Genomic DNA, 13298 nt, shown 5'->3' with positions numbered 1-13298 from the left:
GCGCAGAAAGGACGTACAAGCACACACACACCATCCCACACCCATGCTGAGAGCCTGACCCCCCTCTCCTGCTGGCATCTAACAGCGGGCACTACATCACTGTCAGCATCCAGACCACCAGGGAAAAGCTCCGGGCCACTCTACTCGTGTAGCGCCAAGATCTGAGCTCCTCTGTGGCCCGGCCCAGTCGCTGAATTATGGCCAAGCCAGGGAAGTATGTTGTAGTGGGAAGATGTTCCAATTTGCTGGGCTTTACAGATAATGGACAGGTACAAATAGCCTAAAAGTCGTCCGGAAATCGGTCATTCAAGTGTCACTTTAACTCTCCAAAAGCCTAAGGGATTTGAAGTATAGCGTCAAGCACACACACATCATATACTGTCTGCATCCCAACCCTGTGGATGAGTAATCATATGCTGTCTCAGCCCCATTAGGAGTCTAACAGGATTACACTATGTTGAATATTCAGTGCAAGCAAGCATTTCAATGTACTGTTTGGCTAAATAGTGTCATTTTCCGGTTTAAGTTTACCCTCACTCTTTAAAATGATGTTTCCCACACAACAGCTTTGGGTACGACTAACTTTTAAATCATCAACATTCAATAAAAAAAACAACCAACTCTTGACTGGAATTTGATGTCAGCAAAAATTTAGCAAGAGACGATGTCACATTTTCCCAAAAAGAAATGAATTTCAACCTCTCATATATTCAGTGTAGTGTTCAACAACAACAAAGTACATCCAGCATCAATAACAAGGCCTGGGAAAAGAGCAAGCATCTTCTTCACGCCACAGGGAGTCCCATGCCTGGTAGAGTTGAACAGAGGGTGTAAGTTCAGCTCTCCTCTTACAACAGTCACCAGTGCTTGCCACAACCCTTTAGAACTGTGTCAACGACGGCTATCAAGCACTGAGTTTGACCTGCCTGAAAGGATGAAGGTAAATGGAGGAAAGACAGAGGAGGTGTGTATTGACACTTTCTTTAATGTTTTTACTCTCACGCTTGATTGTTCAAACAGATCTTAAAGCTATAAATTGTGGTACCTGGGGGGTTGCTGGATCATTACGACCCTAATAAAGATCCAAGAGGTCTCATTCATGAGGTTAACAGACATGTTATGAGGAAATTACGGCTCAGTAGTGTGTGGCCAGTCCATTGACAGCCGTGGGCAGCTTTGGACTGCCTGTCCACCTGCAGAGTATCAGCTGTCAAAAAGGGTCAGTGTCAAAAATATGTAGTACTACTGGTCTGTGGTCTACTTTTGGTTGTGCTGTTGTTTGTCCATCAGCCAGCCGCAAAGAAGAGCAAAGTTATAACTTACAAAGTGTTTGGAGGACTGCTTGGGAGCATGTTTGTATTGGGTGAAAACCTTTGTCCGTAGGGTCCACAGGCAAATACCTCCACAAATGGATACAACCACAGTAGCATAAATGAAACATTACTTTAGATATTTAAAACAAAGGTGACTGACCAGGAATGTTCTTCAAGTCAGTGTGCAATGTAGTTTCACCCAAGTACTTGACCATTCAGACATTCAACAGTGCATCAGTTATAGAGACAGAATGTCTTGGTTCCATGACAAAAATCCAAAGGTGCTTTTTCCATAGGACTTCAGGTTATTGCAGACAATATACTCTGTGGGAAATGAAGATATATGATATTTTCACGACTACCTACTTGTTAGCAAATGGCTTCCCTGGGACACATATTAACTTAGCCTGGGACACAGGCCTTATTTAAAGTATATCACTTTAAATAGTGGGGTACATGTCTGATCATCTATTTTAAAAACTGACAAAAAATGGACAGATGCAGCCCCACTTAAATGGTCTTATAATGGCCATCTACACTTTACCTCTTCTGCTTTAACTATTAAGTAGAAACCAATAGGTCATTGAGTACCATGTTTGTTGTATCAACTTATGAACTATAGAAATCCTAGAGAAGAAAAAAATGGATTAGTTTATCTGGACCTAACCCAGTTAAGAACTGCTCAGTTTCCAGAGAGCTCAGCCTGTCTCTGACCTGGCCTGTCGGGTCTTGGGAAGGTTGTAGTAAAGGTCATGATCAGCTCTACCACTATCTGATATAACCAGCCTAATGGGGGTGTATTTGACGCTCAAACATTTAAGTAACGAACGCTGCCAAGTCACAAACAATGCTATTTAGAGCAGTCACACTGCTCAAGTCGAAAAATGTTTACAAATGTACCACAATATACTTCACAAGGTACTGCAAATTTACTACAAGGCAATGCATCTTAACCCACTGTAAATGTGGTTTAAGATGCATCATATGTTAATGTTGTATTTCTAGGGGTTGGCAGAGAATAGTACAGGCCTGACAGAATTCAGATCTGCTGTGGTTACCCAGTAAGGAGTTTCCTATCCTCGGAAGGTGCTAGAAAGACAGAGGGGAGCTATAATTCATTTGTTTTCTGGACTCACACAGGTGGTGAGCAGCTCTGAACTTGAACATTGTAAAGACCTGTTAAGAGTTCAGGTTAAGTCCCACCAACCCCCATGAATAGAAGATTTAGGTCAAGCGGCACAGTGACCTCAGATGAGAAACCTTCAAAAGAAGAAAGAGAGAAGACCCCTCCCCAACCCCCAACACCATCCACTTCTCTTACAAATCAGAGAGCATTACATCTGAAAAGGCATCCTTTCATCTCTCATGCAAAAATGAGGCAGACAACTTTGTTTCATTCATGAACAGAAGGACTGTGCTTCTACAGGTCACAGAGAAAGTGATTAAACCCAACAAATAACACCATGTTCAATTAATAAGGATTTACTGTAGAAAATCCCACTATGCAAGTCATTCATCCAGCTATCCCAGTCTGCTCCTAATACCACCCTGGTCTTCATTTAAACAGTTGAATCCCACTCCCATCTGTTTAAAAAAGAAACTGTCCCAGCCCTGATTTGGCCCAGGGTCTGGTGCTGAAACCTCTGCTTTTATTAAAACGCAAGGTCCACAGCTCTGTTTCAGACGCTGTCTTTTCCCTTTTCTTCCATTTCCTTGTTTCTGTTGAAAGGAGACAATGAAACAAAGAACGAGAAAACGTTTTTCTTTCTATCTCCACCTCACTTCTTCTCACCTCATTTCTTCTCCAAAGCCCTTTGACATAAACAGAGCCCATCTCTCCAACTCTCTATAAAGAGACTATCCAGCCTCCCTGGGAGCTTGAACCACAGACAATAAATTCACATTACTCTTGCACAACACTTTCTCTCGTGCGCTGCCTCCCAACCTGGCCCAGCTCACTTTTCATTCATTACTTTACCCTCTTTTCCATTTTCTCTCTTGTGTCCTTGTCTTCCTCTTTTTTTCTTACTTCCTTCCTTCAACCAATGTCTTTAATCCCACCTTAATCTTTTACTCAAGCCCATCAGTGCAGTGAGCACACTTGAATGACTCTTTCCTCATTTATACCTAATCCAAATTTTCTAAGCAGAGGGCTAGATGAAAAGAAGGGGTTAAATGTCTTTATTGTCCTAAACCTCGTAGCAATTTAACACAGACAGACTGATGTTTACAAAGAGACAGAGTAAATGGTTGGTACCAGAGTATCCTTTCAGTGTACTTGTCATTGTGTCTTACTTAATTCTTTTATTTTGGAGAAAACTTAATTCTTTTATTTTGGAGAAATCTGCTAGAGACATAACGATAACAAAACAAATCTCTCCATCCATCGTTGGCCCAGTGGTCGGACTTGGAAGAGGAAAACAAAAACTTGCAAATGTTCAGGAAGAGTAAAAAATAGATCAAAGTGTTTGTACCAACTCATTCAAATGCAATCACAACCCAATCACACTGTGTCCTCTCAGCTCTTTTAAGCGAACGGGTCAGTGGTGTTTTATTGTTAGTGGGAGCTAGCCTAATGAAAGGGACAATGCAAAGATTAGCAGTGCCAGCCAGGCGGCTCAAACTTCACCCTGGCTTTAATTGCTGTGAACAAGAGGAGATGTAGAGGGAGGGCAAACAGAGGACAAAAGAGGAGGGCAAGCGCAGGAGGAGGTAAGACGAGGTATGGAGCTTGGATGATAAATGTAAGTATGGCATTTATGGGGGTATAATATGTCCATCTGTGCTGATATGGCATGTGTCAAGCACTGTTCTTTTAAACACCTAATAAACCAAAGAAAATAGTGAAGCACCATGTAGTTACAGAGTCTTTATGGGAGTCAAATATAAGGGAAGTGCTTTATCTGTGCACAGAACACGTTTCTCCACATTTCACCACCGATATTGGCTTATAGATGACCAAAAGGCACAAAAGACACACACTGCATGCCACTAGTGGATGTATGCATATGCACATAGACAGATTTCATTGTTTAGACTTGGTGGTAATTAATGTTTTATGAAAAGATTTACATTGTTGCATCCAGCTGTGTTTGTGGAGTCCCTCCCTTGAGTTTATTACAGAGCTGTGGCATCACACAGCAGCAGGATCCATATGAGCATCTCCAAAGCAAATTTTTCCAGAGTGCTAAAGTAACTAGGCTATCTGAGCTATCCCTGTCCTGAATCTTCTTTAGTAAAACTCACAGGGACTGTGTTGATATAATGTTGTAGTCTATAATGCATTACTTACAAGGTACACCACTGGGCGAGTGGTTGAAGAAAACTGCATTGAGTGATGGCCAAAATTACACTGTAACACAGTGGTCAAGGAAAAAGTGATGACATCCCTGACTAAATTATGGCCTTTTCACCGTACTGTCCTGTTGCAGTGTAACTTTTCTCTCCTCTTCTGCTCTTCTCCTTTTATTCTTTCTCTTATGTCCTCTTCTCCCTGTGTTCAAAGCAGTTCCAGACAAAGCACCAAAAACTGATGCTTACACTCATGGGTAATGATGTCATGTTACAGTTCACCCATGATATGACCAAAGTCTGACAATGGTGCATCAAAACAGCTGGAATGCTAGAGGACACAAAGCATTCAAGGACAAATAAAGGCATGGAACTTGAGGTAGGGGTGGAGTACAAAATCTGCTGGGTGACAGCCTTTTAGCTCCACAAACTTATCAGAAACGGAAAAAACTAAATTCCCATTAGGGTTGAGAAATTATCTAAATTGACTTAGAAGTGTTTTGTCAGCCTTTCTTGAACTAAGTAGAACCATGTAATCACTTTAAGAATAAAACCATGTAATTTAGGTGAAACATAAAATGACTCCATTTTTCATGTAACAAAAGCTCAGCCAGAGATTACTGACACTTACCAGTCCAGAACATGTTGATATGGCTGCAGAGGAGGCCGACTGGTTATGGATAAATCCCTGATAAAGGCAGTTGTGAACCTTTGCATCATCCATTACTGTGGTGATGCCATTTGAGCTTATCATCTGCACAGTGAACCCAGGGCCAACCACAGAAGATGGATGCAGGTGAAGGTGCATGTCATGCCCAAAGGCGGAGAGGCGATAGTGCAGAGAAGGAGGCAAGGACCTTTTACTGCGATGGCTTTGCCTGGTCACATCATGGGTCAGGTATGCTCCCTGAGAGTCCACTTCCACAGGGGTTACAAATACATAGTCTGATGATAAGGGATAGAAAGACTACATCAAAAAGTTCTGATGTCAAATAGTTTAGCACAAAGACATCCTGCTTTAACTACAATTTTCAGTATCATTTAGAAAATGCATTATTTGACCAAGTGGGAGTGCAGTCTTCTTCCTTGCTTATATGTGCCAGTGGAGCCACCAAGCTGTCAATTTCATTGTAACCTCTCTCTTTCATCATTGTTATTTTCAGTATCTAAACCTTTCAATAGTATACCTCTGGAAAAAGTGTTGGGAGTAAACAAAAGTATGTAAATCACATTCTGGAAAACAAAGGACAGAAAAGGGAGTCCTTCAATAGGTACTGCACTCACTGGTTCTAAACATGTAAACAAGAGTTTCTATCATTTCCATCTACATAAGCAGTAGTCATGTCACACTGTGCAACAAGTAATATCCTTCAGTGTTTAACAAAGCTTTCTCTGGTCTAGTAACTGATTCAATGTTGGCATTTATCTCACTTTATTCACATTCTCCCTACAAACATGGAACACAGCCAGCTGGAAGAAACATCCTCAGATGCGAAAAGACAGGCACTCACCATGATTTAATCCGTGGCTGTTGCTGGAAGAATAGCTGGCTGAAACGGTATGGGAGGCCTGTGAGCAGTAAATGTGCAGCGTCTGAAAGAAAAAAAAATCATAAATGGACAGGTAGCAACAGGTTACAAGCAGCAGAAAAACCGGGAGCCAAAAGGGGGATATAAATCCAGTTCCTCTACTGAAATATGAGTTGCACTTGAGATTAATTTGTGATCACTTTTCACCGCAATGAATGAGATTAGACAAGTTTGTCGCCGATTTAGTCCTACTGATAAGAGACAACTGCTTGTTTGTTTTTTCTCCCAAACTACACGTGCATGTGCTGAATTTAAAAGTGCACGTATATATTTTTCGTATGTAAGTGCAACATGCCTTGAAAATACTCCAGGACAAGAGGGTGGAGAGTAGCTTGACTGAGGTGCAGCCGACCAGCGGGATGGGTAAAGTCCATAACAGAAGAAAAAGGCAATCCATGGTGATGGCATGCAAGCTCACACCTCCTCCGTTACCTCCTAAATGAGCGCAAAAGTAGTAACCTGTGGTAGCGCATAGTGCAGTTGGCACGCATTGTTTAGTGGTTCTGTCCGCCTGCTTTGCTCGCTCAGGTGAAGTCGGAAAGTTGCAGAAGCCGGTGGTGCGCGCAGACGCGGTGCGCACACACGAGAGTGTGTATGTGTAAGCGTGTGAGCGTGTGTGGCGAGAAGCGGCGGCTAGCGGCGTCGGGGATCACCGGGAGGAGCGCTGACTGAGCATTCAGCTCGGCTCTGAGAGAGTGGGCCTGCGGGATGGAGCACAAGTCAGCGGCCGACAGCCAATCAGCGCGCGGCATCATTTACCACGCGTAGATAAAAGAAGAAAAAGATTCTCCTTTTGACAGCGGCTGGACTGTTTCCAGCTTTAAAAGTTGTGTGAGCCGATTACTTAATATTTAATCAAAAGTTGGCAACATCAAAGATCTGAGCGGCATTTGGAAAGGCAGATTTTCTTTGTAAGTATGCACTTTAAACTTACAATAACGCATATTCGCATATTATTTTCAAATACACCAAACAAAGATGAAGCCAGATCCCACTGTTGCAAATCAGACGTTTTTGTTTTACCATGGAGAAAAAAAAAAGAGACGGCGATAAGTGAAGTAGTTTAACTTAAGAAAACTTACATTTAAAAGAAAATCACAATAAAGGGTGTGCAAAAAGAAAAGTGTGCAAGTTTTACGGCAGAATCCAAGGCAGTCATTGAAAACCATAAATAAAACTGTCTTCACTGAATGGTAGCTTGAAACCGATGTGGTTCCACTTTAAAACAAGTGATCAGGATGTGTCACGGATTTGGTCACGGTCATTGTGCAGTGGCATTATTTTTTTTAATTGTCCCACAACTCTGCCTCAGTCTCAGAAAAACTGGAGAATAGCTCTTTATTGTGGCTGGGCTGTACATAAACAACTGGCAACAAATATGAACGATTTCCTAAATGCAGCTAAAGGCTCAAGGTTTCATTATTCTGCTTTGACATGAGAACTGCCAGGGGTCCCTGAAGTCTGTCAGACCACATTAGGTTCCATTTCATCTGCAAATGTGAAACTGTCAACAAGGTGTTTCATCTTGTGGTTGCAAATGACATTATGCTTTCATCACATTATACTAACATTCCAACAAAAATAGTACAAAGCGTCAATAAAGCCTGTGCCAAAACAAGAATTGGACGAGTTAAGACAAATGCACAAGATAGAAAACAAATACAGAGCTTAGATTAAGAAAAGCAAGCATTAAAGAGGTTTTAAGAGGAAACTGGCTGAACAGCAGTTTGTGCCAAATTGCCACACAAATTAGCACAAATTGGTTCAAAAGCATGGACTCGTGAACCAAAATAATTCTGGCAGCTTTTGAGGAGGATCGCTCTTTACTGATTTCCTCCTATTTGCGGCAGTGTTAATGACTATCCAATTACAGTAAATAAGGCAAAGTGGTTGCTAACTCTTTTGACATTTAAAAGTTGTGTTATTAAATGTGACTTGTTAAAGCAGGAGGTTGAAAACATGTCACTTGCCTGCATTAATTTGCAGCAATTAATACAATGTATTAGTTGTTGTGAATAAATGACAAACACCTTGATATTTTGCTGCACCAACAGAAACATAACTGAAGTATATTGTCAGACCTCCGTAGAGATATCAACATCACAGATCATATTAACACTTTGTACCACCCCTTTGTGAGGATTGAATTATGAATTGCATTGTCTTAATAAAAGTACTAAATAACTGTGTGGGCTATTTAATCTTATGTTGCAAGTATGTAGGAAGTAACTACCAAATCATCTTACAGTTGCTTCACTTGTTTTCCTTCAATAATGGTGCGATCCGGGCTTTGAGGAGGCAAATCCAGCACTGATAGAGTTCCACTGTCTATTTTTCCATCTGGTATGCTTTTACTGTTTTGGCAGTGTGTTTAGGGTCATTGTCGTGTTGATAAATAAAGCCATTCAGGTGCTTTCCAAATGGTATTGGATAGAGGATCAATTGAATGACTGTACCTTTCTGCATTTATAAGCAGAACCTCAAACCATGAGAGAACTTCCACTGTCTTTTACAGATGGCTCTAGACACTCGGTGTTGTACCTCGCTCTTGGCATTCTTCAAACATGTTTTAGACAAAAAATTTAAATCATTATTTGAGACCTGTTGTTACTGATTTTCAGTAAAGTTTTTTGTGTAATTTGATATATCTCAGCTTTTTCTCTCCCATGACAATAGTTTCTTTACAGCCAGCCTTCCATTGAGACCATTTAATAACAGATGGATCGATGAAGAATCGTGTCAGGTCTTCACTGGATTTTTTTCTTGTTTCATAAGGACATGACTTTCAGATAGTTTTCATCTGCTGTAGATAGTTTTATAGCCTGTCATTTCTTCTTTTGTCCTCCACTTGTCCGGTTTCCTCATATTTTTAAGGTCACACTGTGTCATCATTGTAATTTTATTACATTCATAGACATAGAAACAAATTATGTGGTTGTCTAATACGTGTAGCGGCAACACTGTTGCTATTTTATGCTCAAATGACAAATATCTCAGTGTTAAGTCGCTTAAGAAAAAAGTCTTCTGGACAGTACTGCATAATATTATGACAGCCATGCTTTTGCAGGGATCCTTTGTTGGAATAATTTTATGGAATAATTTTTATAGAATTCTTTCTTGTCTATTGATGGAACTCAAACTACAGCCTATTTGCACAATTCTGATATATAACCCAAGAAACCTCAGACACTAAGTTCAGTAGCACATTTTGTTGTTCTTCGCGCTCTGTACTTCTGTGCTTGTCTTGTTGAAACAAGTGACAGCCGACAACGCAAGACCTCCAGTTTTCCCCGCACCTTGGAACGCCAGCTGTGCCAAGAAAAAAAACCAACAAAAAAAACCGATCAAACCAGACAGAGAATTCATGAACCTACGGCAGTGGAGGCTCTCCAGAAGGTAGAAGCAAAGAAAACGAGGGAAGAAAAAGAGAAAGATGACAAACAATCAGTTATACTTAAATGATCCAGAAGTACCAGCTTGTAAGCATATGGAGTATATTACCGTAGCAAATTAACCAGCCTCTGATTTAAAGGGACTTGCAGTGTGCATCCCATCACTGTAACAGACAAACTGTTAATGTAATGCACATCTAACAGGTTGTGCATTACAGACAACACAACAGAGTATTCAAAAAAACTGTCAGAGCATCCTGGACGTTCTGGCAGATGTAATGGTAAAGCTAATAATCAGTTGTTCATTAGCTGTTATTTATCTACAGTGAGCTACATTACTTGACTGTCTTTCAGTACAGCTCTAAAAACTGTCTCTCTGTCTCTAACATGTTGATTTTTTTGTATTTAACACAAAAAGTGTAGCTTGTGGTAACTCTGGGTTGTGGGGATAGTGTGGGAGCAAGTGTACACCATGGTGCAAACTTGGGTAGGTTAGGAAACAATCCTTGATTACATGTAATTATCTTCTTGTAGTATTTCTTTTTCAACTGATTAAAACAAACAAAATTACACACACACACAGAAAAAGCAGATGTGGTTATGAGATTCCACAGCCTACACTTGGTGAGGTTTCCGTTTTTCTGCATCTTGAAATACTATTAATAATTCAACATATTTTAGTTGAATAGTTTTTTATTGAAGCAGGATAGTAAAAGCTGAAGCTATCTTAAATATAGGAATGACTGAATTGTTGGATCCCATATCTTCAAAAAAAACTTACTATCCCTAGCATCTTTTTTATATACTTGGCTTTCAAGACCTTCCACCCAGTGTCCACAGAAATTGGGAATAAACTTTTAAGTTATATGATATAGGTTATTTCACTGGCTTATTACAGCTTATGTTTGTCATTACCATGTAAAATGCAGTTTTGGTGGCCCTAAGTGTCAGTGTAAGTGCCAGTGATTTGAGGTTGCTGGAAAATTTCCTGCCCTATACTGCACTTTAGTGGGTAATTGCACTGTCTACCGCACAGTCTTATGCAGAGTTCCTGAAGAAACAAAGCCACAATGTTTCTCTGAGTTCTCAGCAAAGATTCTGAATGATTGTAGATGTAATTGCTCATTTGACACTACAGCGCACTTCTTAGTTTCCACTGCCAGAGCCATATAAAGTGCAGAAAATTAGAAAGAGGAAAGATTTGTGGTCTGAGCAGCATGATGTGGTTATCGTTCTTTGTTCCTTGCTATTTCTGCCTCAATGTTAATCTTTTTCTCTTAACACGGATGCCTCACTTTCTCTTCCACTTAAAATGTTGTCTGCATTGTTGGTGGTGGCTACAGATGTTTTCAAATCTATAATCTGAGTAGTGTTACACCCTAGCACACCACAACTTGTTGCACTCTGCCACTGTGTTGAAAGATGATGTGCTTATTTACAGCATACTAAACCAACTGTCTAAAGCCCTTAGCAGTCTCTTCCTTTCTCATCATGTCCCTGCCCCAGTTGGGTTGTTGAGTTACCAGGGTCTGTCAGGCCGGTCTGTTGTTTGTTTCCCAAAAGCGATACAACATATCCAGTTACAGCTGGAAATATAAGCAGTTAGATTTCCTGGCCAACCCAGCTGCCGGAGACCATATTGAGACCACATCTATCCTCTGCGCCTTCTGTACTGGGAACAAGATGTGAGAGGAACCAGAGTAAAGAAACTTTGACAATTTGATGGTATCTCAGAATTAGCAGACTTATTTTACTCAGACATACACAGAAACAATTGTACCCACAGCAAAACATGCTTGAGAACAAATATTTGAAAGGTGGCTTTCAAAGTTCTTCATCATCACAGTGAAAATAGCCATATCTGCATGACCCAGATCCTCTGTCGAACCTACTATTGCACTGAGCTCAGTCTAATCTACCATAAAAAGACATTTTAATTTGAATCTGTGTCATAAAATTGAAACTGATCTGCAAATCACTGTATTTAATTAAAACTAGTAAAAGGAAACAAATCAGTTGTTAAAAATCAGAATTTTGTTTTATTTGCTAAAATTAAACCCCATTCTGATTTTTAATATCACACCAGCTGGAACTGGAGTTTACCATTTTGTTGCATCACCTCTTCTTTTATCAAAATCTTTTTTGGAGGGTTCCACCCAAGAACAAAAAACACTCAGCTCCACAGCTGTAAAGCTGTAAAGTGTTAAATCTCTGGGCTCTACCAATAGGAGACACTTAGGAGATTGTTAGACAGTGGCTCTCTCTGTGCACTACCTATAGGCAATTCTTGTTTCTTTTTCTCTACTTGTTGTCCAACACTAAAACTAAGTTAACATTTAGTCACAGTTGTAAACATCAGATGGTGTCGAGGCATGAAATTCTGTCCCAGTAGGTGGAATCACTGCAGTTCTGTCCATTTTTTAAACAGTCTGTTGGTGGAACACAACATAAATTTAGTAAAAATCACTAATAAGGTATCTCATTTGTCATTTATTTGTGAAATTATATTGAACTCACAATAATACACATTGAATTGTTTAACCAAAGCCCAATATGTGGCTCAATTCTGCAACACAACTTTGTGCTTTGTAAGCGAGTCTTTGGTTTAGGGCTTAGGCTCCACTGCATTGATGTCATTCATCACTGCTTAAGCATTTCTCATTATACTGTGCCATATAGTTACCCACAGGGAAGACCCATTTAAGGTTGGTGCAGAGCTGGCCAGAAAAGCAGATGCATGCTGTTTCTAATCAGATGTAGAACCTATTTACTTAAAAGTCAAACACTTCAGTGAAGCCTTAAAAGGCCCAAGCTGTAACCTCAGGAACATGTCAGCTTTTTTCCCCTGATTACGTCTCTTTTCACTTTGCTTTTTGTTTGTTTGTTTTGCCTGTCACAAGGCACTGCTTTTTCCAGCACGGGGCCCAAAACGTACAATTCCAGTACCAGACGTTCCTCTTCTCTCCTCATCGGTCCTTTCCACCAGTATCTGGTCCTCATTTCAGACCTTGTAATTTCCCCTCCTGCTTGTATCTGTGGGACTTTTTGGGGTGAATTTCTGTCTGTTTGTCCTTCCAGGATTATTTTAAGCCATGTCAGCGGTTGCCACGGTGGCAGGCATCTCTTTGCCTGTCAGTCACATCTTGTCCTTTCCTGTCCTGTGAGAACTCTTCTTCCGTGTGGACAGAAATCGACAGCATGGGCTAATCACGTTTAGAACATGTGATAATATTTCAATTAGAAACTAGAATGTCGTCAAATCATGTTAAATGATTTGAAATATGTTTAGATGATGTCTACACAAAAAAGGATTTGAATGCAAGTTTATTATTAAAGATGATGAGCACAGATGCAGCCTGTCCATGCACACACGGTATGTCTCTAAGAGTGTGTGTTGGCAGTATAAGTAGTCAGTGTCACTGATAGTCTCATTTTTTGCTGAATACTTCTTCTGCAGTCCACCTTCTGTTGTTTCTGTCTACCCCACACAGAAATGAAAGATGTGAAATGTTATAGTTTAGCTCACAGATGGTCCATCTAAGAATTCGGAAGCAGCATCTGGGATATCAGTCATCTGGAAGCAGAGAACCGTGCAGCTTATGGCTCTGCTCTGAATATCTGCCCTCAGATTACAGGCTTTTGGAAAGGATTTTAGACTTGTTAGTCTCTCCACATTACTCTTACAGAATCTTTTATGTCTAAACTGTGAATCA

General features: G+C 40.4%; 1 protein-coding gene across 3 annotated transcripts in view; it reads right to left on the bottom strand.

The window, feature by feature from the left end:
* The window catches only part of adamts18 (ADAM metallopeptidase with thrombospondin type 1 motif, 18), a 58613-nt gene extending 51690 nt beyond the window's left edge, over positions 1–6923 (bottom strand). For 2 of the 3 annotated variants that reach the window (XM_005447731.4, XM_025908024.1), the window contains exons 1-3: positions 6489–6923; positions 6116–6197; positions 5236–5549 (exon numbers count right to left, since the gene is read on the bottom strand). In XM_005447731.4, coding sequence (XP_005447788.1) covers positions 5236–5549; positions 6116–6197; positions 6489–6590 — 498 coding nt within the window. In that variant the 5' untranslated portion in view covers positions 6591–6923. Of the gene's footprint in view, positions 1–5235; positions 5550–6115; positions 6198–6488 lie in introns of those variants that run through there. The other variant, XM_019360991.2, reaches the window with a different exon arrangement.
* Between the last annotated feature and the right edge of the window lie 6375 nt (positions 6924–13298).

Source organism: Oreochromis niloticus, linkage group LG1 (genome assembly GCF_001858045.2).
Source record: "Oreochromis niloticus isolate F11D_XX linkage group LG1, O_niloticus_UMD_NMBU, whole genome shotgun sequence".
Classification (NCBI taxonomy): Eukaryota; Metazoa; Chordata; class Actinopteri; order Cichliformes; family Cichlidae; genus Oreochromis; species Oreochromis niloticus.
This window is presented reverse-complemented; position numbering and strand designations above follow the sequence as displayed.